Raw genomic sequence first — 25,154 nt, forward strand, 5'->3', positions numbered from 1 at the left:
ATAGCAATGCCAATTGATTTAAGGAGATTTGCCCCACGGCGAAGCCCCTATACAGATACGGCCGTCAACCCCTATGATAATGCCCAACAAGTGTGGCTTTCTTAATATCTAGACGTTGCGCTCTCATACTTGGTCATCAATATTATTCTTTCTTGAGATTCAGTTCTTCTTTGCACTTAGCTTTTGTCTCAATGTTATTCTTTTATAGAGTTACGTAGCTATATCTAAGCTGCTTATTTCATGTAGAAAAATGTGATGATTATGTGAATTGTTGAGTTTTTATCACAGGAAGTTTCTGGTAGTGGGATTTTAGGAGAAAAATGTCTTGTAGCTTTATATTAAATGTAATAGATATCTATTTGCATCAGGCTTGTCTTCTAAAAGATTAGGGGCCAGATTCATATTGAATTTGAAACCAAGGAATAACTATTCAATAAAAAAAAAAAAAAAAAAAAAAAAAAAAAATAACAGGACAAAACTCACACAAATTGCACCTTATACATGCACAACCGATTGAAGCTTCGTGCCAAAGTTTGATGGGCTCAGGTATGATTGTGTGTTTCCCGGCAGGCACTCCGCAAGTTCAGACCGGAGTAGGATCGTTGATGCTGTTATTACCCCTAAGGGATAAAACGTACACGTACGTACATGGGCAGGAAGGCATTTTTCGCTTTCCAAAATCCAGAATGTATGGCAGGATATGTCGAAGTAGGAGAAAAAGGCGTAGCTACCTAGGTATTGACACTGCAGCCCTCTAGTTAGGCAAGAGGAGCCTGCCCCCAGCATCTTTTGTGCCGAACCTGATCATCCCATTAGGAGTTCCGCCGTCGCCAAGAGGGCGGGAAATTGGGTTCCGCTGTGATTGTTTCCGGCGGAGGTTCGGTGAATCCTGCAAAACAACTATGGTAACTAACAGCTATCAGATGAGCCTTTATATGGACGAGGTACTCTGTTGCCGGGCAGCTGCTGGGTAGCGTACATCTTCGAATGGCGTGATTTTCCCGGGTTGGTGTTTTGGTGAGTGACGAATGCATTCACCAGGGCTTCTTCCTCTTTGGGAAGCAGCAAGACAACCTTGGAACATTGGAACACACCGCGCCTGACTCTTTCCCGAAGGAGGCGGTTGCCAGGCACCTGCTCTCTGTTCTGTTCCTGTTCCTGTTCCTGTTCCTGTTCTTGCTTCTCGCTTCTCGCTTGTCCACACTGTTCATTTAAATTCTCCGACTCCCCCCTCTTCTCTTCTTCTTCTTCTCTCCCCATCCCACGCATTGCCGTTTCGTCCATCATCCCCATCATTTCCAGCCCTTTTTCATCAATTTCACCGTCCCAGTAACATCTCACTCGTTCCAGATACACTATCTGAAAAATTATCCATTCAATCTCTGCCCCTGAACATCTCAAAACCTTCGTTTTCAGCTGCTGCTCAACTTTCGCTCAAAGTTCAGTTCCATCACAATGTCTGTCAAGTTCATCGTTTTTCTGGCCTCTATGGTCTTTGCCATCATGGCAACTGCTGCAAGTAAGTCTTCGCAACGCTCTGTTTCTGGTTTCCTACATGGTTCCGGTGTTTTCGTCACCGCCCTGGCCCCATCTCATCGTAGAGAGAGCCCAACGTTGGACGATGATTGTGCTGACCTTTATTGTCTTGTAGACCTCCCTCGTGCTGCCGCCGAGAAAGCTGGTGAGTTGTAGCAAAGAGGAACCCAGTATCTTTGTAGCGTTGATGCCCTCTAACTAACACCACGCAATAGTCGTCGACTCTCCTCGTGGATTGGGAAGCCAGGGCTTCTTTGGCAAGATTGTTGCTCGTCAGGGTAAGTGCAACCCTCTGACCTCCTGATGATGGTAGATTTGTCCTCGGACTCCTTCCCTTTCCTTTATCATACTATCCACGGGTGGTGGAAACTTCCAAGTTACGACCACTAACACGTATAGAAACAATCACTGTCACTGCCACCGCCACCGCTGAGAGCTGTGATGCTTTCGACCCGGTCACATCTGATCCATCCCAAGTTTCTGAAATTCAGTCCACGACGTCTCCAGTCCTTGCTCCGGTCTCCAGCAGCGTGGCAGTTTCTTCTGCCTCTGAGGCTCTAGGGTCTTCTGTTGATCCAATTGCGATATCCTCTACGGCGGTCAGCAGCAACCCCGCTGTTTCAGTTACTCCTTCTGCATCGACCCCTGTTGCCTCTGAGACCGGTATCGCCCCGCCTATCGAAACCAACTTTGCGGTTCGCAACGGTGGCCTCGAGGGTGCAATCCTTGTTGGTGCTGCGGGATTTGCTGCTCTTGTGGCGTTGTAAACACCCGACGATGTGGCAGTACAACGTTCACATGGCTCCTTCGTAAGTTGAGGAAATCGCGGGTTAGCTGTTTGCATGATTAGCCACATAGTCATCATCGTATGTATGTAATACGACTTGAAATGATTTTTTATTTTTTATCTTTTATCTTTTTTTCCAGATTTCTGTTCGTGGAAATGCTTTTTTTAATGCTGCCGGAGGTGATTGGAATGTATGTTATTTGGGAGAGGTATTGCATACCTAGGAGGGTTTAATGGGGTCATACTCGAGGTAGATTCAACTAAAAATCAGACGCAGCATTCTTCGTTCATATTCATCACAAAAAGATCTGGTCATTGAACTCTTAAGATACACCTACGTAGTGTATTGTTTGATGTTCTCACGACCTAAAAGTGACTAGAGATGTGCCCGTCTTGTAAAATTCCCTAACCTATCCTCAGATCGATAACACGTTATTCCTAGAAAAATGAAGTAGATAGCGGGTCGGCGGTATACTCGACTGGGTGGTAAAGAAGATGACATAGCAAGCTGAGCGGTGGTCGCCTGGGGAACCAAGAGGTATTCGTACTGGAACTATAGCTTGACGAGGAGAGAAGGCATTCCGTTCGGGCAACTCTGCCATCTGTTCTGGAGGAAACCGGACAAGTCGAATAATTTCCATGTCCTTATTACCCCAATCCTTATTAACATAGCAAACACACCTATATATGTGAGAAACTGGTTCCTGTCAAGAAGCCTTGGTATTCATCTTGTAAAATAGAAGAATAGGTAGGGTGTGGAAGAGGTGGTAGACGAGGGAAGAGGGGCATCCATGGAACATGATATCATCTCCCCCATCTCCAGACATTTATTAGCAGCAGGGCCCCCGGCGAAAAAGAAAATCAAAGGAGACCCCTCAATTCAACTCTTTTAAACCCCGTGATTACTTTATGATTATTAGTTAGTTACTTCCCAGTACTATTACTGGTAATATTCTCTCCTTTCTCATCCTCTCTTTCCGCACTAGGATGCCCTAAGTTCCCCGGACCCCCTCAAAAAAATAAGCCCCCACAGGGGAAAAAGCCAAGAGAGTTAGTAGTTTCCTAGTTTTCACTTCCCTCGCAACACCACAATTCCTCCCTGTGCCGCTTCATCGATATTACTCTTCGCTGTACAAATGCCGCATCCGTCGCCAACTTTGTCTCGTAAGAGACGTGCATTGGTCACTTTGGGGCCGACTGTGCGGGAAAATAGAGGGGAGAATTGAGTCGTTGCATAGTCTGGGTGGGATGGGGATGAAGTTGAGGCTGTGTGTGGTCGCGATGAGGTTTGTGGTGGTGGTGGTGGTGGGCGGAGAGTTGGGGTTGGGGAGGTGGGACGTTGTTCATGATCTGTTGTTGTATTGGAGGTAGTTGTGGGAGGCTGTTGGTGGTGGTAGTGGTCGAGGTGTAGGTGGGAGACGTGGAAGATGTGGCCGCAGGCGAAGCCGATGAGGGTTTCGGTTTCTGGAGGGATAGTGAGGAAATGGATGTGATTAATTATGAGACTGATAAGACATGGAAAGTGATTGCTTGTTTTCTTTTTCCCGGGTGGGAGACGGAGGGATTTTGAAAAGGGGTTTTATATATGCAAGTGGGGGGGTACATTGAGCAGAAGGAATAATGCTTGGGTGTAGATATCGACATACCTTGCTCACTGAACAGCTTACGGCATCCAGCGCAACGTCCTCTGCCCAACTCCTCAGTTTCCTGAGTATCTTGCTGCTTCTGACTTAGGCCCGAGCTGGGAGTGACGATATCGAATTTAATGCCTCGCCGTTGTCCCTGACGTAAGATGTCCATTCGCGTCGCGACCTCTCCTTCCAAAACTTTCGCGACGCCTTGACTGATGGAGGCTTGGATGTCATGTTCCCGAATCATTCTAGTAAGGCCTTCTCTTAGCCCTTCTATTTCCAGGCCGCTTGGTATACGCCGGACAAGGTTTATCGGGTCAATTGAAGTTCCCGCCTCGGCAAGCAAGCCGCGGATATATTCGGGTTTATCCATCGAGAAGGACAAGAGATCTTCCCAAAGATCAGGGTCATCTTGTGACTTGGCAAATGAGATGGCGTATGAGACATCTTTAAGATCTGACAGGATGAGGTTGAGTGCTCGTTTTGTTTGGCCAGTTTTGGATAGGAGATAAATAAGCTCAGGGATATAACGGCGAGATTCACATATTGAGCTGGCTGCGCTATATGAATAAGATGTGCTTGACTGGAGGAACTCCATTAATAATTGACGATCGTACTCTGCGAATAATTCGATGACGATATCTGAGAGGCCATCAATCAGAGCGCGTCTTTCATCAACGACAAGCTTCTCTGCAGCATCCATCTTCTGGTGTCGAAATCTGGAAGGCTTCTCTATAGCGGTTGATGTTGCATCACCTCTCCAGAGAGTCCGTAGATAGAAGAAAAGAAACAGTCGGCGGTTTGTGGCCTGTAACTGTGAAACAACAGCTTCAGGGCCAACGACACCATTGGCCGCTTCCCTCACCAAAACTTTGATGGGATCTACTGTGGCAGCATCCAACTCGGGTATAGACGCTGATTTCAATTGATCTTTCGAGACGCGAATGAGAATGAAGCCGGGAATATCATCGGCTATAGCATCCAACAAATGATATTCACGAATTAATCGCATTGCGGCCTCATCATCCTGGAGACTGATGTAGCAATGGAGAGCTTCCCTGTAATGCCTCCCTGCTAGGAACAATTTCGCTAGACTATCCATCAAAATCTTCCAGTCATCCGAGCCGGACGTGACAACTTTCGATTGGAGCTGGTCTTCTATGACAGCGGTTACACTTGTAATATCGAAAAGATCGGTAGGCCATAGTTCGAGTAGTTCCTTAAATCTGATACGATCTCGGGAAACATAATGCCCAAGAATAACTTCGTATATCAAAGAGGGAAGCGGGGGGCTAATCTCAATTGGGACGTGGGGCGTTATTTCATCGAACTTATTGTTGCGCGCAAAAATCCATATCCAGTGTTCCCATCTGGATGTTGTCCTGAGGACTTTGCCGCACACTTGCCCAGCTCTCTCCCAGTTTTCTTGACTAAGAAGCTGCTCTAGCCAACGTTCTCCAATACGGCGCTTTTCCATTTCTGGCGCGGAGTTTGCGGCCTGGATAGCAGTCTTGACCGATGCATTGTCATCAGAGAAAAAATCCGCGAGGGTACTCTGTGGCTTAGTCGGGGTCGAAGGCAGGCTCTCCGCCCTCTCCAAGGTAGCGGCAGCAGCTTCTGGGTGCTGGACAATTAACTCCCATGCTTCTTCATACTTTTCATGACTATCTAGCCAAGCTAAACGATCTACAATGCCTCTTTTTATTGCAATTATACAGTCATAAGGGCTGTGGATGAATATCTTGATTCCGCCGGTAGCTGTAATAGCTAGCTCCTTGGCCTGTTTGTCGCTGGCTGATAAACCCATCGAGTTTATTGAACTCCCTCCACGGATGCTTGAACCTTTGTCGCCGCTGCTGCCGTTGCTCCGTACGCTAGCAGCGGAGCTAAAAAGGCGGGTAGGATATAGGGTTGCGTCCCAGAGTCCAGTCCCTATAGCCTCGAGTGCGCCTCGCTGTACTGCTGCTGTAGGTGCTCGAATTGGAGGTAGAACACCTAAATGGTAATCCGATGCGGAAAACGTTTGGTACTTTTTGACACTCAGGGTATCCGCACTAAGTTCCTCTTTGGTTTCGATGTCAATCAATCTAAGTTCAGGCTCAAGGCCATTTTGTCGATGACGAATTCCGCGTCGAGGGCCTGCCTGCTTCGCGTTGGACTCGTCGTTTTCGTCCTCAGGTATCAGATAAGAAAGTACAAGAAGCAAATTTGGGGTATATAGCGAAACTCCGGAAATAATACAGTCAGTGCGTAATCTGTGGGATAATTAGTATTTTTCATTAGGGCAATCCAGGGCTTGGCTACTACTAACATAGTTGCAACTCCTACGGATCCAATTTTCCGTTCTCCAACATCCTTTCCCGTACTGGATCCACCTGGAAAGACATTGATAATCCAAACAGTGCCACCCCAGCCCACCACGAGTTTTTCGACTGAGCTTCGACTTCGGCAGTTGCTCGCGTTAGCAGCTGGGGACTGTTTTTGTGACTGTAATTTTCCAGGATCGTCGTCGACATCCACGGAATTTTCGTCCACCCACTCTGCTCGCGGTTTCCAAACGCTTGCCATTTCCTCCCACCCGGGACGATTAGGTCGGTCGATATGGCTCATGCGTTTCCAGGCGAATTCAGAATCCGCATTCTCGAGGTGTAAATTTGTCCGCATTATTTTGATTCCTTCTTCGTTTACCCACATTACATACTTCCCTGATAGTGACCATTTTATGGTACTAATGGTTCCCTCTCCGCTATGCAGAACAACGTCTTTGCCGGAATTTCCGCCTAAACCAAGAGAGCCCAACCAACCCGAAGTATTGGGGGCAGAGACTCCCATAACTGTAGAATTTGATTTCGTCCCAACCTTGCCCCCAGTTGTAAGGACCAATGTACCAGCTAGTCCTCCTGAAATGTAGCTTTTGTCATTTTTGTATTCAGGTGAGAGAGCTACAGCTTGGACTGGTCGTCCGAAGTTACGTAGGAGGACATCTCTTGGGTCCACTAACGATGATACACAGACATTTCCGTCTATGGAGGACGACGCAATATAGATAGAGTTCGAGGGGGTCGCTGGGATTGCAGGTTGGGCTTTCGTCGAGTTTTTATTTTTCTGGGTAGTAGATTGCGATTTGATGCTATTACTATCACTGGAAAATTGCCGAAATGTATCCAGCTGGGGCATGGGGAGTGAAGGTGGAAAGGGTGATATTGATATGGAGGAAACGGTTGCGGAGTGCGCATGGTAAACACGAAGAATCTGGAAAGAAGGGACGGATAAAACATGCTATACAAGATCAGCAAAAACCTAATAGAGCTATTGGTTACGGAATGCTACATACAATATTTCCATTATGTGTCCCAACGATCTATAACAGTCAGCTGCTGTTCAAGAGGGCAGTTCGAATGGATAAAAAACAACGGACCATTTTGTCTCCCGCAGTCAGGAAGGAGCTTGTAGCATCTCCATTTCGATATACGGAGCCAATGCTTTTGGTCAATGAAGCATATTTGAGGCGCGGCTCCTCTTCCTCATCATCCTCATCCTCATCCCCAGCTTCTTCGTCTGATTGTTGGCTATAATTATCCTCAACGTCCTTCGATGATGGCTCAGCGGCTGGGCTCAATGACCGAGGGCGGCCCGCCGCCTGCCCTGTCGGCTTCAGCCCTACACCATCACTCTCAGAATCCTTTGTGTCGTCCACCTCCATACCGGCAGCTTTAATCGATCCTAACAAGATAACACGACACGGTGCCAGCGGCCTCATCTAAGGACGGAGGCTCCAAGGTTGATTGGGGTCCACTGGAGATCTGCTGACTCAGCGGACCCGCTTCTTCCGGAAGATTAAATTTGCATGCCGATCGGCATATTACTCCGTATCAATGCGCGCGCTGGGCAATATTTCTGCCATTGCCGTTCGATATACCATACCCATCGCCATGTTTGCACGTTGCTTTTTAAGTTCAGTCTACAGAACGCCTCGAATAACGCCGGTCTTCTCACGATTCGAACCTACTTTTCATTCATGTCCTACGAGATCCACTCAATGGAGGAAAGAGTTTTTCTCGTCTAAAATTGACCTCCAGCATGCTAAGTCGGAAACACCACCAGAGCCTGAACCCGCCGCCAATGTGACAAGAAAAGCCAAACGGAAGCCTTCCAGGTCACCAGGTGCCAAAATATCGCTACGGCGTGTTGCTGTCGAAGCACAGCGATCAAAGGATGGGATGCGCCAGAAAACTCAGACAGCTGATGAAGATCTAGCAAAATCCAAGGTATCTATTTCTGATTTTGTGAAATTGTTCGCCAATTATTGATTTTCCCTTTCAGACTGTGACAGCCTACGCTGTAGCGGAGACATTTAATCTGGCCAAGGTCGTTCAAATCCTCCTAGCCAAAGGATACGAACCGGACCCTTTCAAAACAGATTTGTATCCTCATGTTGTCCATGTGCAAGTACCGCTAGACTCTCTCCGGAGGACATCCAGTCCGTCAGCCTCTAATCTCCCGCCGGACGAGGCTGGTGATATATTCATATTTCCTTCCGGCACTGTTGTGGCTTGGGCACTCCCTGATAGCTTTACTTCCTATCTAGCTACATCTGTGCTTCTCTCGGCCGCAGAAAATCCGCACGTCAATTCTATGGAAACAGAAGATCTGGACTATATCGAAGACCCCAATAGGGAATACAGTACTATCAAGGGCGATACGATAACTCTCGGCACAAAAATTAGCCCAGATAACCGTGATTTGCGGGCTGAAGGCAAGGAAGGTGTGGATAATGTTTTAACTAAAATTGCCTTTTCATCTGGGCTTGCACGGAGCACCAAGTTGGCTGTTCTAGAAACGCTCCTTTCGAATTACTTTGAATCAACCCGCAACATCCCAACCCTCCTTTCTAAAGGTACTCGCCTACCATTTACCCGGCGTTTCGTACTGCAGAAAACTGGACAGCTCCTTAGCGTGAGGGCCCAGTTGAACCTATACTCTGAGCTCACAGACTCACTGCCAGATATTTTCTGGGATAGTCGCCACGAACTTGGTCTGGAGGGATACTATGACCAGGTTGGAAGAGCCCTGGACGTAGGGATCCGAATTAGAGTACTTAATGAAAAGATGGATTACGCGCAAGAGATTGCAAGCGTCCTCCGCGAACGGCTAAGTGAAACTCACGGTTTACGACTTGAGTGGATTATCATTGCGCTCATTGCTGTTGAAGTGGGATTTGAAGTTCTGAGACTATGGAAAGAAAAAAGGCAGCATGAGCTCGAAACTATGGAGCTGACGGAACAAACTAGCCGGTGAATTGTAAGGGGTAGCAAAGTTTTAGCTCAATTTTGCATGGTAGGCGTTTTATGGATGGAGATCTCCTTTGTTTCAATGATACCACTCCACATTTTTGCATCTCATTCACTTTTCTTTTGGATATAACGGAATGGAGGTGACCAGTTGGGGATCTGTGGGGCAGTGGATGACTATGGCGGTGGAACGAACACATTACTTGTATATTTCTACCTCTATGCAAAATCCCAGCGTGAGGGGAGCGCTAGTCTTACTCAAAGATTTGAATTCTTTCGCTGTCCGGCGCCTTGTTTCTCACCGGTGTTGCGACTTGATCCCAGCACCAGCCCTAACTGTGTCGCAAGAGCAACTATCTCACCCGCCTCATCCAGCACTATCACCTCAATGTCTGTCCTTCCATTGCGAACGGATTTTGTCGCGATTCGGCTGTAAAGCCACTCCACTCCACCCTTGGGAAGAGGTTTCTTGAAATCTATATTCAATGCAATAGTGGGAAACCAGTACGGCGGCGGGCTTCCCATCTCCTTTGCAGTAGCATATTCTAAATTTTCCAAAACCACAGGGAAAATATCGACCAAGTATGCAACGGCTTCGTTGGTCCACCTTCCTAATCCACCTTTCGGTCCAAGAGGTCGCAGCCTACCCCATTGATCTACAATCCCTCGTCGTTCATCTAGTCGGGGATCTACCGGTTCCCAGAATTCTGAGTTGTTCGTTGCTCGTCGAAAGTCTGGGTCTCTCATTATCGTTTTCTTCCAAGGACTGTTTGGAACAGGATGTCCATCACGAAGTTGCGGTGGCTTGGAGTCTGGGGGCGGGGGATATAGCGTCCAGCTACAAGGGGTGGATACACCTACTTCTGATATTGGATCAGAGATTGTGATGTATCCAGTCACCTTCTCAATATATTTCTCAGGCGAGTTTGACGAGCTCAGCTGACTCAACGTAACTTGGATTGCTGACGTCCTTAACCCCAGTTTCACATCGCGCACTGCCAATAAAGCAGATCCTATAGCTGACCGCCGGATGAAGGTCAATTGCATACTGATTGGCATCGGCTGGGAGGAGTGTCGGGTTGGATGTGTGTTTTGGAAGTGGGTTGTTGCAAGCCGGTAGAGAATCGCAGTTAGATACCCTCCATTAGGAGCTACAAAAAAGCTCAGTTAGCTGTAGTCCTAATTTATCTTATTTTTGACACCAAGTAGGCTTATGGTATAATCTGTATATAACTCAATTTCGAGATTCGTGCTTGGGGAGACATACCGCTCCCAACAGACCACTGCGTAACCAAATCCGCCGAGTAGGTATGCGAGGATAAGGGCGTAATCTTGATCGCATCCTCGAATTCTTGGGTATGGGCAGGGGCAGTCATCTTGAAACGCTCTTATTGTAAATTCTCGTAAACGCTTTGTGAGCGTTGTAGATTTCTCCAAGAGCACCTACGAGAAGCCTGTTTGCTTTTGTTTGATATATCCAGTAAATTCAAGTGAGTAATTTGAAATCCAGTTGCGAGGCGAGATTTATAATATTCCAAATCGCAAGCTAGGCGGTTATCGGAAGCACATGAGTATTAGACTCGGTAAAAGTCCGCTATCAGGCCCATGGTTGTTATACAAAGCTCCTTAGCTTTACCGGTCATGTTCCGGCATTGTCTGTGGGTCGCCTCGGCTAGGGATGCGTTTGTGTCGCTAATGCGCGGCAAGTTAGCCAATATATTGGAAACCTTGTTCGGTACGTACTCCTGTTTAACAGCGGGCGCCACAGACAAATCCCCGGCAATGGGTCAGGGGCAGATGGTATCATGGCCTAAGTGCAAGATGTGCATCCTGGCAACCATAAACAACGTTACTCTGTCAGTTTGTGTGTGAAGATAGGCTCTTCTTTCATGCAAGTGTTGGAATGTGATCAGATGTTGATTGGCTGTTGAGCTCGTGCCAATGGAAGTCCCTGGGTTTGCCGATACAGGCGGCTTAGGGAGCTTAGTGGCTGCGCTGCTGACCTTGGGCAACCTCAACCTCAGAACAAGCTCATCATATCCGCATAATTCCCATCACCTCCCTATCGCGCATAGGGTATTCGCAGTCATCAACATGATGACGAAAGAGACGTTGCGGGAAGCATTCATCGCGGTGGCAAGACCGCTGAAACTCAAACTTCCCTCTCCAAAATCAGTCTTGCGTTTTGCGTCACTAGGAACATCCCAAATTCCACTCTGGAATAACCAGCCCGTTCAGCAAGAGTCAGAAGTGGCTGAATTCTTTTCTTGTCCAAGTCCGCAGCTGAGCTGCAAAGTTGAGTTCAATTCGCAGGATAGGTGTTGCTTCAATTATCCGGGTGGGCAACTTTTACAGACGCAGTTCTGGGATGCCGATCCACCCACGGGGCCGGAGGAAGGCTGGACAATCCATGGGTTATGGTGAGCATCCCGTATCTTCCTCATTTATATGAAGGGATGTCGGATCTAAGATTCTTGCCATCCTCTCCCAGGCCTGACCATTGCGATGGGAGCTACGATCAATACTGCGACTCCAATCGCCGCTTTCAGAATATATCCTCCATTATAGAGGAAAGTGGTCAGCTGGAGCTATTGGACTTGATGAGGATGCACTGGAAGGATTTTCGCGGTGATGATGAGGACCTATGGGAACATGAGTGGAATAAACACGGGACTTGCATTAGTACTCTGGAACCTCGATGTTACCCGAATTACGTTCCCCAGCAGGAGGTCGTGACTTACTTTCAGAAAACAGTTGATTTGTTTCTCGGATTGCCTTCTTATGAGGTGCGTAAGCTCAAATAAATGTTTAGATGTATACATATATGCATACATATATGTATACATCTATATTGAGGGGGGACGTGGCGGATGGGTTTAAGGATGCGAACCGTGGCTGACACTGTTAAGCACATCCACCTAGATTCTTTCCGTCGCTGGGATCGTGCCATCAGATACACAAACTTACGACCTTGATGCTGTTGAGTATGCATTAAAAAAGGCACATGGCCACAATGTGGTAGTTAGGTGTCGGAACGGTGCGCTCAACGAGATATGGTATCATTTCAACGTTGCAGGACCACTTGAGTCGGGCAAATTTGTCCCAGCAATTCCAGGTTCGTCTGCCTAGTGGCACACCAAAACACGCGGGATCATGTCATTTCTCCCACTCACATGGTATACAGTCGGTGGACCATCCAACTGCCCTCGAAATGGAATTCGCTACAAGCCCAAGAATTCGTCACCTCGAAAGCCATCTAGTACAAGGACACTCCCGAAGCCAACCGAAACTCCTCCAACGGGAACCCCGTTTGTCGGCAAGGGAAACCTAATGGTGCAATACTCAGGAAGGCAGCACGGTTGTATCATCAGCCGTGGAAGTTGGTTTGCTGCTGGGACATGCGCGACGTTCCGCGCCTTCCCATACACTGAAGGTCTACATACCTATATCATATGTTTGCTACGGTTCTCATGTATCTGACCTCATGTTTCGTACAGATGACCTCTACCTCAAATCAAGCAAAGGCCTCTGCGGTTTTGATGACGACGATAACTTTATTTGCGGCGCAGATATCGACGAACCAACGGCATTTACAGTAAGCGATACTTTTCCACTCCTAATGTCTGCCCCTTAAACTCCTGCGGAATCTCGTTTCCAATAAGTAATACATATCCTAACTTGAAGCCATCACCCTAGGCGATTGGCGAAAAATTATCCCTCAACGAACAAACTGTATTTTACTCAGATGCCGTCCCGAGACGCCGAGGCCAGAGCATAATATACGAATCTTCACGTGGACATCCATTATCGTTGGAAATTCACTGGCGCGGCGTTTAAGCCGTCATTTACTTCTGCCAGCCCCGTTTCGTTTAATGCTAGGCGATTTTGCTGCGGCGTTTTACAGATAAGCCATCCATGATGGCTTACCTTTTTTCCTACAGCGTTTGTGTTTTACATGTCGCCAGGTAGGAACGGCGTTTCGGTGCCTTCAGTGTGTTGGCTCTATAGAGATAATCGATATAGATTAGAATAAGTTAGTTAACCTAGTTAACGTAATTTTATATTAGGTAATATATGGGAGCGCTTGATTTTATTGTTGTGGCTATCTTCTCATTTTTATTTAGCTTGATGCACCTTTGCTACAAGATATGAATTTGTGCGAATTCTTCTTCCAACATGGATAATTAGGCCTTTAGTAGCCAGATGCTGGAGTACAGATGATGACACTGTCATGCACAAATCAAAACATTAAAAGAAAAACAGAGCTGAATTGAACAAAAAACACCAATAAATGAAAATTAAAACCACCAAGTTGAACATCATCCGAAAAAGGGGAAATTTTCTTTGCCACCAAACTTGTAACTATCGAAAGCAACAAAAATAAAAATCATTCAATCTTGCAAGACCTTTTCCAAATACATTGCATTTTTAAAAACAAACCAAAAAAACAAGAAAGCAGAATTGCAAAGCTCACACGCTATTGTTGTGTTGTACAAGGTCATTATAAAATGGTCCCTAAAGATGGAAAATAGTGAAACTAGAGAAATATGAGATAAGGGAAAAAGTAGGAAAAATAGGACAAAAGAAATCATATCCCAAAGCTTCATCCTAGAAACATATGAAAAGTAAATAAAAAAAACAAAAAGCGAGGGACAAACATAAAAAGCCCAAATGGAGAAAGCATGTAGGCAGCGGGGTCAGGTGCCAAAATATTTTGAGGATCAAGTAAAATCAAGTTTGCAAATTCCAACGTCCAGAAAACCCAGCGAAAAGGAGGCTTAATCAATCATTATCTATCGTAACAAGCGTTCCCACCCAATTATAGTAAGTTTTACACATTACCCGTGGACCGTGTTAAAAGTCATTTCAAGCTTTCCCCACGAAAACGAACTAGTCAGCACCCTAATAAGCTAGCACCACCATATCGGCGAGTGGGAAGAATAGGACTAGTTCTTACCATATCATAAAACGTATCACAGTTCATTATCCACCTCCGAAGAAAAACTGCTAAAAAAATCCTCAGAATACTGTGAGAATGATCCTGAGAAAAATTGGTTACTAAGGCCAAGATCGGCAACGTTATCACATTGGGTAGGAGTAGTAGCGAGGAAGAGGTCAGATTCATATCCCGAGGAGGTAGAGTTCCCTGGCTCCATTGGAAGACTTCCGATCATGGACGGAATTTGGAGTGAAGCAAGGTCATTCTCTTCAAAGGTTGTGGACAGAGAAGGAGGGGTGGTATCCTGGCTGCAGGTGAAGACGTCAAATTCTAAACCGTGAGCAGCGGCGAAAGTGGGTTCTGCCGGCGACAGAAGCAAAAACTGGGAAGAGATTGGGCGTTCTTTTTTAACTGGAGTTGGAGAGCCTGGGCAAAGAAGCGAGATATCTGGGATTTCTTCTGGGATATCATCGAGGGGTCTTTTCGTTGGGGACAGAGACAGAAAGTTACGGTCCATGGTAGGCGTCATTGAACGGAAGCTTCTAGTGGGCGATGGAACATTTCCGGTACTGAATCCGGGAGAGGCAGGAGGTGTGAAAGTGAAGACGTCGGGAGGTAAGCCGAATCCATCACTGTGTAGGTATTGCATGTCATCACCGATACTCGACTCACGTACACTTCCTGTATCGTTGCTTTCACTTGGGGGAGAAGCTAACGAAAGGCAAGATTCGGAAATCGAGTTGGCATAGGACTTCTCGCTTGCCGCAATGCGCGACCTGGTAGCTTCGTCCTGCCCTGGTCTGTGCTTTCGTGGTCTCCCACGTTTGACCACTTTTCTTATAGCACCCTTAAACGCACCGCTGCACATGCCTCGTTGTTTATGTCTTGTTAGGGCATCCTGACGGGCAAAGCTATTACCACACTCGCACGGGTAGGGCTTAATTCCCGTATGGATTTTGGCATGTCGTTTTAGATCGTGGCCGCGGACAAAACATTTGTTGCAGTGGTTGCACTTGAACTGTCTATCCCCGAGATGGGTCTGGACATGAGATTTAATGTTTTCTTTCCTGCCAAACCTTTTGTTACAACCTCCATACGTACACACCCACTTTTTGTCGACATCTGGACCCTCAATAAACGCAGCAATGTCGTCAAGGGTGATACCGGTCTCCTCAATTGAAGCGTCAATGTTGGCATCCAAATTCAAATCAGCAATCGATACGGGTCTCGGCGACAAAGGCGCCTTCAGTGGTGATGAACGTGGACTTGAGTTGGCAGTTTGATTATATGCGGGAATGAGAGGAATAGCTGGCATAATTGGCACTTTTGGCCGAGCGGAGCTTTTGTCGGCTCCTTCGCACTGCGTGCCGCCGGTAGCCTGATTCTGTGAGCTAAAAGAGGAGTGGACAGGAGAAGACGGTAAGTTAAAAGTGACCGCGGAGCTTTTTGAATCCTCATTATGGTGGAAAGTGAAATCGGAGAATACGTCATCTCCAAAGTCTGGTAAAGGAGTGGTAAAGCTATCGAAGGAGTTGAAGAATACAGGATTGGTTGTACAGGGAGCATGGTCTCTCTGCTGGGTGAAATTGCTTCCAACGACCCCTTGCAGTGACCTCGTACGTTGCATAGACGAGGAACCGCCCAAGTCTACACTGCGCCTGGCATGTCTTCTAGTTGGCGATAGCTGAGCACTCTTGGCATTTTGGAAAAAATCTTTTGATCGCCGAAAGGGCGTAGTTGCCGGCGTCAATGGAAGTGAATCTTTCTGATGTTAGCCTTATTCCCTTACTTTATAGTATAAAACAAGCAAGAAGGCTCACCTGGCCCTGTCTGCTTCTTTGGAGTGCTTGGTCGTTGGGCTGCAGGGCGTTCGTGATGCTGATGGGCGATATCTAACTGCGGCAGGCTAGGGCTCATTACAAGCTGTCTAGATGGAGGTGCATAATGACGTCGTCCTAACACACCGGCGTCGATACTTGAGCCTCTTCGATGTGAGTGATATTCCCGCATATTTGTCTCGACCGCATGAAAGCTAGAAATGCTAGAAATCCCGACTTTTCTGTGTTTTGTATATGCTGCCTCTCCGCCCTGCTCGATTTATAGTTATTTCCAGATTGCAGCAGGATATCTATTGTACCGACTGATGAATTCAAGGTATTCAGTGGGCCCAAATGCTTTTGCATACAACCTTTCAATTAAACAACATACAGAGGCAAACGGGGAGGGAGTAGGTTTGAACAACCATGACCTGAGAAAGATTTGAAGAAGTTTAAGCTGAGAGAGTTAACAATGTTAGGGCGCGATTATCCATAATCATAATACTTAATATATCGAATATCCCACCCACAAACTCTGAATCGAGATGGGGAGAATATAAATGGGTCTCTAGGACGGGACCAAACGGGGATGCAAGAGAGGTTCACCCTTCCAAGTACTCACAAGCTGTAGTAGTATACTGGAGCGCGATGAAGCAGACTATACGAGGTGGTAGAGTAGTATTGGTGTAATTCGGTAATAGTGTATGAAAATGGAAAAGAAAAAAAAAACGGATTAAAAATGCAGGAGACTGACAATGGGAATTGAATTGAACAGCTCCGTTGCCATTGAGCAATGTCGTTGTCTGGGTGTCGCCGTACAGAGCGATCTGAGATCTGAGATCGGTGCTACTCCAAAACAAAAGATTGTTGGCCTAGCAACGCCTGATCGGGGTTTAGCGTACTTCAGCCCTGTGGGTTATTAATCACGTGATATTTCGCTCCGTCCCGAAAGAATATCACGTGAGCCACACAACCCTCGCTTCGATCCATATCTCCAAGTTGAACAAATCCAGTCCAGTACTTTGGGAGAAGAACATCATCAAGCAACGATTTGCACAGGAAGGTTGAGGAAGACAACTTGTCGAGGTATGTTGAACCGAGTCATTATTAGTGCTCTCATACTTCCTAGCATTCACACATCACTGCCCTGAGTTGCAGCAGTGCTCACAAAACCCACTTCATCCCCCCCCAAAAGAATACCACAAAAACGTTCAACAACTAACCACCTCCCAACCACAGGCCTCCGTCAAAATGCAGATCTTCGTAAAGACCCTTACGGGCAAGACTATTACCCTTGAAGTGGAGTCGTCCGACACCATCGACAATGTCAAGAGTAAAATCCAGGGTAAGTTCAGCATACACCACCCCCTCCGTCTAACCAAATCGTAAAACCACTAACACCTCACCACCCCGAACAGACAAAGAGGGAATCCCCCCCGACCAGCAACGCCTGATCTTCGCCGGCAAGCAGCTCGAGGATGGCCGTACCCTTTCTGACTACAACATCCAGAAGGAGTCGACCCTTCACCTCGTCCTGCGTCTGCGCGGTGGTGCCAAGAAGCGCAAGAAGAAGGTCTACACCACCCCGAAGAAAATCAAGCACAAGCGCAAGAAGACCAAGCTTGCTGTTCTCAAATACTACAAGGTCGATGGCGATGGGAAGATCGAGCGTCTGCGCCGCGAGTGCCCTACTCCTGAGGTATGTTTTTTTATATTTTCCTACATGGGCTATATTTGAAAAGTTTTCCTCCTTTGCAGTTTTGCTGATCTGTTGTTGTAACAAATAGTGCGGAGCCGGTGTTTTCATGGCTGCCATGCACAACCGCCAGTACTGCGGAAAGTGCCATCTCACCTACGTCTTTGACGAGTCCAAATAAATCGATGGGGATTTTGGGAGCTAAGACTGGGGAATAATAATTTTACCTGGCCCTGTATTTAAGATTATTGAACAATCGAATTCAGATACTTTTAACTACTTCTATGTTTTTGCTTGTTTCAGCTGCACCTATCCATCGAACAAAGTGTAAGTAATCGCAAACGTATATATATCATTGCTATCATACACTCCGGGTCTTGTTTTCTCCCCGATTTATCGCTATACACAAAAAAATAGGCATGAGGTCTCATGAATAAAACGTAAGGAACATGCTCCAACACAATATCTCATCATCCTTGGTCATCACAACCCCTCAAGAAATCTTCACAAAATGCTCGCAGAACCTGAAAGGAAAGTTAATAAATGCCTAACATTAGGGGAAAATACAAAGCCATTCGTAACATGTTCCTCTAGATAGAGTGAAGGATATCTCTCAATGGTCATATAACACGCCTCCGTCTAATCATGTGGGAACTGGGCCCTTAGGTTGTCATACTGACTCTCCGGATATGATAGAGCATTTTCCTGTGTATCCAAATTCCCGCTAACCCCTTCGACAAAAGTGCCTATAAGACTTCCTTTGTCCTTCTCCGCGCTCCTGGGATCCCGATCACCGCTCGCCTCCCACCACATGCCGCCACCGAGCCCCTTTTTAATGATATATTTCGTCTTCTCCTCCACCATCGCCACGGTATCGTACGAAATCATCGTGCGAGTAGATAAATCATAGCTCCATGATGCACCGCAGCCGTCTTTCTCAAGGGAGTCCAAATATTCCACTGCTCCCGACTTTGGGAGCACTTTGTAGTCCCAAATCCCTGGCTCAAAGCTGCCGCCACCCCCATTTCCATGGAAGGGAGTTCCAGGGCCATCGGTGTTGGCGAATGCGCGCCCATATAATGGCATGCCCAAAACTATTTTAGAGGGTGGTACTCCACCAACACCAGTGTAATACTCTAAGGCTGCCTCGGTGGAGAAAGGGGTGGATTTAGGATTGGACTTGGAACCGTCAATGTTTGATTGATGACCAGCTATCTCGTCCCAGCTTCCAGAGTAGTCATATGCCATTAAATTGTAGAAGTCCACAAGGGTGGTCATTTCTTGGAGGCGGAGCTTCTCAAAATTTTGCGGACCTAAATAATGTACCCAACAATAATAAGTCAAGTGGAGATTTTTTAGTAACTGAGTAAATAATACATACCCGCTGGGGAAGCGACGGTTAGAAAGAACCTGCGATCCTTGGCTACTGCATCAAGCTTCTAGAGAAACAATATTATTATTAGTATGGCAATGGGGTGGCTGAGGTCAGAAACATCGAACAATCCTACCTCTCTCGTAATCTTAAGAAGCTCGACAAAGTTCTTCGCTTCGTCGTCATCTAATAATAGCGATTAGCGAACACTACCCAGTTCTGAGAAATGGGACATGGGTTACATACTTTTAGGATATTCCCAGTCAACGTCAAGCCCTGTCGGCCCCAAGAAGCCAGGTTAGCCCCTGCACATGAGTTCCCCTTGGTATCTTCTCCCCTGTGCATAACAGTGGCAACTTACCATCAAAACCCATATCAAGCATCAACTTTGTGGCAGTGTCAGCAAATTTGGTCCTGCCACCTGGCGTACTCGCGGGTTTGGCCAAATTAGAAGAATAGGTCCATCCACCAATGGAAAGTAGGACCTTCATATGTCGATGCTTCTTTTTGAGCAAGAAAAGTTGCTTGACACAACCATAGACGTTGTTTCCCACTTCGTCCCAGGAATCATCTGGGTAATGCTTGTCGGTATCAGACCAGGGATCGGACAGATAGCTAAAGGAAAAGTCGATCGGATGTCAGGTAAGATATAACTTTACGCAACGAAAGGATACACGAGTAACCATGATGAAGAAAACGTACACTTCTCCGGTTTCGGGGTGAACGTTGGCAAATGCATAGATAACATGCGTCAGCTTTGCTGCTGGCAAATCTTGGGGGTTGTAATTACGCCCATAGATTGCCTATACCATGAAGTCAGTTGGAAGCCAAAACAGTAAAAGAAAATTACAGTATATCAAAGATACAATAAACAATCAATCAACAAGATATAAAAAGATAAAACGTTCCGTGTTTTCGTTGGGGGTATAATTCTCCCCATATAACCCGTTTAAACAATGGCGCTAAGTTGAGATCCCTGGGTTCCGTTATACAAACCAATTGTCGTTATACAAACCAATATCAACCTCAAACTTCTTGCGAGAGGTTTCACATAATGAAAAACAACTAATCAAAAGTTTGAAACCATTTTTTGGCAATCACATACCCAATTGACAAAGTACACAATAGACCTAAACCCATCCGGATTCGACATGTTACCTGGTGGGCTGGGACCGGGTGGTTCTGGGCTGGGCGGGCTGGGGCTAGATGGGCTAGGATCCGGTGGAGGGGGGCAAGTGCTTTTGTAGAAGGAGGGATTTATACTCCCCGAGGATGGCAAAATGCTAGTCTCGAAGACAGAAGAATCGGCACCACCAGAACCAGGAGTAGCAGTAGGAGCGGCAGGAACAGAAACAGTTATCATGGATGTTTTCCAAACGGTAGTCGGGTCGAGGTAAATCTGATGGGATTCAGGAGCAGGTTCGGCGGGTTCGTAGTAAACTGCACCAACAGCACTGAACAGCAACACGCCAAGGTAGAAGCAAAGCATTGAGTGGCAGTGTGCGCGATGTTTCATATATAAACATCTGCGGCGGCTGCCAGCGTGGAGGCCGTCCTCCTGCTCCTCTACGCGTGGCAAATGGAGTGGTAGCGGTAGCTGGGTCATTTTGTCATGCTCAGACCGTGCAGATTCCTGTTTATCGCCATCCTTGTCATTTTGGAATTCCTGGTGATAGGGTCCCATGACTCTCCCTGCTGCAATTGAGCTTTACAGCAGGTACTGAGGAAAAGAAAAAAGGAAAAAAAAAAAAGGAAAAAGGAGGAAAAAGGAGGAAAAAGAAAGAAAATGTGAGAAAAAGAAGGTGACGCACACGCGGGAGAGGCGTTGGGTTGTATTTTGACGCAACGAGCCAAATCTATGGAGAATCAGGTCCATAAAACAAGAGAGGGTGAAAATGAAAGGGCAGAAGAAGTAGAAATATATGAAGACAAGGTTGACGATCGAGAAGAACACTGTACAAAATAGAAATTGGTTTTCAATAGGACTTTCCCCTTTCCTGTGAGTGATGTTGAAACCCCACACACACTCTCTCTCCTTCTTTATATGCTGATCATGATTGCTGATGAAATGGTAGTGAAGGGTAACAGCAACACAGTTGACGCGTCAACTTATTCAGTTGGCTTTGAGGTGTTTCCCTTTCCTTGTATACCGGCAGCTAGACATAGGAGCTCGCAGCCTTTCCCTTTCACTTGAACTTGGTTTATCCATGGTAGAAGGTGTGAATAGGCTGGGTAGCAGGTGGGACAGGTGCTGTCCCTTGCCGCTATGTAGAGCGTGTCATAATAGACCTCAGAGTGGGGGGGCCATTTCAGACATTTTTGATGTGAGTATATTGAATGTAAACTGATTGAAACAGAGATAGAGATAGAGACACTTTATCTCAGTGACATGATGAATTAACTGAATTCTTCAGAGGGTGAAGATACACTGGCATTTTTATTCATACTTCATATCATGTTCATTCATATTCATGGTTCTTCATCAGGTAATAAGCAAGGTACATGCATGTTTTGTGAAGTAGGAAACATGGCTGAGAAAACAATATATACAGGTTAATTGAATAAAGAGTAACTATTATTAGTACAGAAGTTAATTCTCTTATCTAAAAATACAATTAATGTATTTTTTAACATATACATTACTAATTAGTATATTAATTTAATTTAATTTCAATTAATATTATTAAAATACAATTATTTAAAGTAATATATAAAAAAAAGAAATTATAAATATAATTGAAATTAAATAAAATATAATTTAAAAGTATAATTTAAAATATATTAAAAATTTATAAAATTAAATAATTATTTTAAAATTTTTATTTATAAAAATATATTTTATTTTAATTGTATTTAAAATAAATTAATTATATTATATATAACTATATTTAAAATCAAAATTAAAATTTAATATAATTTAATATTATAAAATATTAATATTAATATTAAATATATTATAAAAGTAATAATTTTATTTAATTCTAATTATACTTTATATATTTAATTCTATTTATTAAATAAAATTATAACATATTTTTCATTACTTTAAATAATTTGAAATATTATTTAAATATTATTAAAAATTATTTTTTTAAAAAAGTATTAAAAATAGTAATTTTATTTTAAAATGTAAAAATCTGATTATTTTTTATATATTTTTAATATTTTACTTCTAATAAAAACTTGTTTTAAAAAATATAATTAAATTAAATAAAATTAAATATAAAATTTATAATTTTAATAATTAATTTAATTTAAATTAATAATAGTTTATTTTAAAAGTTATTAAATAATAAAAGTTTTTATTAATTTTATTAAATATTTTAATATAAATTTTTAATTTTCAATATTATTTATTTATTTTAATATAAATTAATATAAATATGAAAATTAAATTTAATATTATAAAAGATCTATACTAAATAGAGTAATATAATATATAGATTTTATAATATAAAAGTGAAAAATATTAGAGAAAAAAAGAAAGAGAAAGTATGAAAATTAATAATTAGAGTAAATATTTATATATATATATAATAAAGTTTCAGAGTGAAAGAATAGAGACTTTATATACATAATAAAGCTTTAAAACAGAAGAATAGAAATTTCATGAGTTTTTCAGCTGAGAATTAATAACTGAGAATCAGAGCTTTTTAGTAGACTGAGAATTAAAGCTTTTAATAAAATCTATAAAGTGTAATAAAATAATCTATATAATTAATCAGATGCAGCCTGTTATATTAACTCTCTCTTTTCAGAAATAAGATTATATATAGTTCTTATTAATCAAGAGCTGCTGTTTTAAATAACACACAGCTCAGAGTTTAGAATAAATAATTATAACTAACTTATTTTATAAGATATTATTAGTTATAATTATATAGTATCTTATCAAGAATATCTTTAATCTCTTACTTAAGTTTATTATCTTCTTCTATAATTTCTAATAACTATCAGTTGAAACTTAGTTGAGAAGAGAATAGATCAGTGATAACATAGTAGAGTAAGCTTATATAAAAGATATTATAAATCTCTGATAATATGTTAAAATAGTAATTATAACTATCTAGAACTTCTATTATTTTATATTTAACATAATAATAATTCAGTGTATGAGATAAGTATGTAATTTATATATTTTTAAGATGCAATTATATCAGATCTTCTATCTTATATTACTGAGTAGAATCTCAGTGAATATTAGTTTAATCTTCTTAATTCTGTTTAGTATTCACTATAAAGACTTTTACTCAGTTATAGATATCTTAAAACTTTATTACTATATTATCAGTGATCTGAATTAAACTGTAGAGATTTAGTATAAAATGTATAGTCTCTAGAAGATTCAATATCTTCATATATTAATTATATATAAGAAAGAACAGACTTATATCTGTTAAAATAGCATCTCAGTTATTGATAAGTAACTTCAGTATATAGAAGATAATTATATCAGTCATCTTATAAATAGTTACAGAACTTATAAAGATAATTCTTCATTATCTGAATTATTCATTCTAATACATTATCAGTCTCAGAGTAATAGATAGTTGATAAACAGTGTATAGTCTTAAAAACTTAATAGATTCTTATTTAGAGAGTACTTATAAATCAACAGTTTTAATCTGATACTATAGATCTCAGTAATTCATATATCTGATAAAATAAACTTTATAGAAAGACTTTAGTAACTTATTCAGTATTTATCTTATTATAAGATTTTAATATTATATCTTTACTTAATCAGTTAATAATAATCAGAATGTTCTTATAATTCTTAATTTTAAAGAGATTGATAGTGAAGTTAATTATCATATCTTATCAGATTCTATTAAAGATATTAAGCAGTTTTAGTCAATCTTTTCTACAGTTCTTTTATAAGATGATAGAGAAATAGTGATTACAGTTTCAGATAAAGTGTTTAATACTGTTCAATATCTCAGAGCAGTAGAATTCTCAAGAGATTATTCAGTATAGTTATTCATAACTCAGATATTTAGTTATATATAAATTATATATTTCTTATATTATTCAGATGTATAAGAGTTCAGAGTGAGAGACTTAGTATTATTCACAGAATTACAAAGTATTATTATTATTAATTAAGCACTCTGAGATATCAGTTCTTATACATAGTTCTGAGAAGAATTAGAATACTTCTTGATATACTACTTCAGTGAGTGTTTAAAGAAGTTTATCAGTTCAGACTATTATATATTACATTTTATTCAGTATAGATTTGAAAGAAGTTAAGATATCAGTAATAATTCTAATCAGAAAAGTGTGTATAATATTATAAGTTATTTCATCTTAATAAACTAATATCTTCAGATTTAAGAGTCAGTGCTCTCAGTTTATTCAGTGAGTATCTATTATATTAAATAGTATATCTTACTCTTATTATAAGAGAGTATGTGTTATTAAGTTCTGACTGTCAGAACAGTAGTATATTATAAAATAAAAACAGCTTAATAGCTCAGATTATCACATTTATTATTCAGTAAGCTTATAAGTGATAGTGAAGTATTTAAGATTTTTATAATCTGTGATTATCTTAAATTTAAAGATACTTCAGAGTTCAGAGTCTCATTCTTCTAGATAGTATATAATTATAAGAAGTTTCTTATCACAGATCTTATAATTGTATTCAGCAGAACTTAGTTTCTTAGACATAACAGCTCTCTTTGCCGTAAGGCTAAGATTAAGTGTAGTATCTGTTCTTTTCAGTTTAATCTCTGAAAGTATTCTAAGGAATACAACATTGTTTAGCCCCGGTGGCCGAATGGTTAATGCGGCCACCCGGTAGTGCCTTGGCATGAGAAACCAAGGCATGTGAGTTTGAAACCCGCAGGGGATACATTAAATCCAGAACTCAAGCACCTCAGGTTTCTAATACATACAGAGGTGTACAAATCACTTCAATAAATCGCTCTATGTTCCTGGGCTGGAAGTTATTATTGCATGTATCTAATTGTCACTCCTTTGTATTTCCTATGTTCTTGTTATCTTGGTGTGGTCTCAACACCTGTATTTCCTCCTGTATAACCAACACTTGGCCTGTATTTAACATCACGCAAGGACTCAT

General features: G+C 42.8%; 7 protein-coding genes across 10 annotated transcripts; 3 read left to right on the plus strand and 4 right to left on the minus strand.

The window, feature by feature from the left end:
- Nucleotides 1-1,455: 1,455 nt before the first annotated feature.
- Nucleotides 1,456-2,303, plus strand: BDCG_01165 (uncharacterized protein; the record flags this gene model as incomplete). Its single annotated transcript, XM_045416669.1, has 4 exons — nucleotides 1,456-1,519; nucleotides 1,652-1,681; nucleotides 1,752-1,814; nucleotides 1,936-2,303. 4 exons carry the CDS (start codon nucleotides 1,456-1,458, stop codon nucleotides 2,301-2,303), a joined length of 525 nt encoding a protein of 174 aa, XP_045272341.1.
- Nucleotides 2,304-3,392: 1,089 nt separating this feature from the next.
- BDCG_01166 (vacuolar assembly protein) lies at nucleotides 3,393-7,714 on the minus strand (the record flags this gene model as incomplete). Its single annotated transcript, XM_045416670.1, has 5 exons — nucleotides 3,393-3,787; nucleotides 3,970-6,209; nucleotides 6,266-7,233; nucleotides 7,289-7,315; nucleotides 7,373-7,714. 5 exons carry the CDS (start codon nucleotides 7,712-7,714, stop codon nucleotides 3,393-3,395), a joined length of 3,972 nt encoding a protein of 1,323 aa, XP_045272342.1.
- Nucleotides 7,715-8,646: 932 nt separating this feature from the next.
- On the minus strand, nucleotides 8,647-12,347 carry BDCG_01168 (uncharacterized protein). Its single transcript, XM_045416671.1, has 2 exons — nucleotides 10,513-12,347; nucleotides 8,647-10,396 (listed from the first exon to the last, which is right to left on the minus strand). Exons 1-2 carry the CDS (start codon nucleotides 10,619-10,621, stop codon nucleotides 9,504-9,506), a joined length of 1,002 nt encoding a protein of 333 aa, XP_045272343.1. The 5' UTR covers nucleotides 10,622-12,347; the 3' UTR covers nucleotides 8,647-9,503.
- BDCG_01169 lies at nucleotides 11,005-13,591 on the plus strand. 2 transcript variants are annotated; one of them, XM_045416672.1, is made up of 6 exons: nucleotides 11,005-11,665; nucleotides 11,737-12,031; nucleotides 12,168-12,360; nucleotides 12,430-12,678; nucleotides 12,743-12,840; nucleotides 12,942-13,591. In XM_045416672.1, the coding sequence occupies exons 1-6, from the start codon at nucleotides 11,187-11,189 to the stop codon at nucleotides 13,080-13,082; spliced, it is 1,455 nt and encodes a 484-aa protein (XP_045279475.1). In that variant the 5' UTR covers nucleotides 11,005-11,186; the 3' UTR covers nucleotides 13,083-13,591. The 2 variants fall into 2 exon arrangements, with proteins under 2 accessions (XP_045279475.1, XP_045279476.1); XM_045416673.1 differs by having other exon boundaries at nucleotides 12,743-12,866; nucleotides 12,942-13,562.
- BDCG_01170 lies at nucleotides 13,259-16,817 on the minus strand. 2 transcript variants are annotated; one of them, XM_045416674.1, is made up of 4 exons: nucleotides 16,624-16,817; nucleotides 16,005-16,458; nucleotides 14,203-15,945; nucleotides 13,259-14,116 (listed from the first exon to the last, which is right to left on the minus strand). In XM_045416674.1, the coding sequence occupies exons 2-3, from the start codon at nucleotides 16,192-16,194 to the stop codon at nucleotides 14,219-14,221; spliced, it is 1,917 nt and encodes a 638-aa protein (XP_045272344.1). In that variant the 5' UTR covers nucleotides 16,195-16,458; nucleotides 16,624-16,817; the 3' UTR covers nucleotides 13,259-14,116; nucleotides 14,203-14,218. The 2 variants fall into 2 exon arrangements, with proteins under 2 accessions (XP_045272344.1, XP_045279477.1); XM_045416675.1 differs by having other exon boundaries at nucleotides 13,309-14,116; nucleotides 16,608-16,817.
- Nucleotides 14,117-19,185, plus strand: BDCG_01171. 2 transcript variants are annotated; one of them, XM_045416676.1, is made up of 5 exons: nucleotides 14,117-14,820; nucleotides 14,911-17,087; nucleotides 17,241-17,346; nucleotides 17,420-17,700; nucleotides 17,789-19,185. In XM_045416676.1, exons 3-5 carry the CDS (start codon nucleotides 17,253-17,255, stop codon nucleotides 17,876-17,878), a joined length of 465 nt encoding a protein of 154 aa, XP_045279478.1. In that variant the 5' UTR covers nucleotides 14,117-14,820; nucleotides 14,911-17,087; nucleotides 17,241-17,252; the 3' UTR covers nucleotides 17,879-19,185. The 2 variants fall into 2 exon arrangements, with proteins under 2 accessions (XP_045279478.1, XP_045272345.1); XM_045416677.1 differs by having other exon boundaries at nucleotides 14,117-14,799; nucleotides 17,789-18,174.
- Nucleotides 17,967-21,578, minus strand: BDCG_01172 (chitinase). The gene is made up of 7 exons (XM_045416678.1): nucleotides 20,175-21,578; nucleotides 19,772-19,872; nucleotides 19,431-19,684; nucleotides 19,316-19,345; nucleotides 19,206-19,255; nucleotides 19,079-19,136; nucleotides 17,967-19,010 (listed from the first exon to the last, which is right to left on the minus strand). Exons 1-7 carry the CDS (start codon nucleotides 20,751-20,753, stop codon nucleotides 18,337-18,339), a joined length of 1,746 nt encoding a protein of 581 aa, XP_045272346.1. The 5' UTR covers nucleotides 20,754-21,578; the 3' UTR covers nucleotides 17,967-18,336.
- Nucleotides 21,579-25,154: the final 3,576 nt, after the last annotated feature.

Source organism: Blastomyces dermatitidis, assembly GCF_000003525.1.
Source record: "Blastomyces dermatitidis ER-3 genomic scaffold supercont1.1, whole genome shotgun sequence".
Taxonomy (NCBI): Eukaryota; Fungi; Ascomycota; class Eurotiomycetes; order Onygenales; family Ajellomycetaceae; genus Blastomyces; species Blastomyces dermatitidis.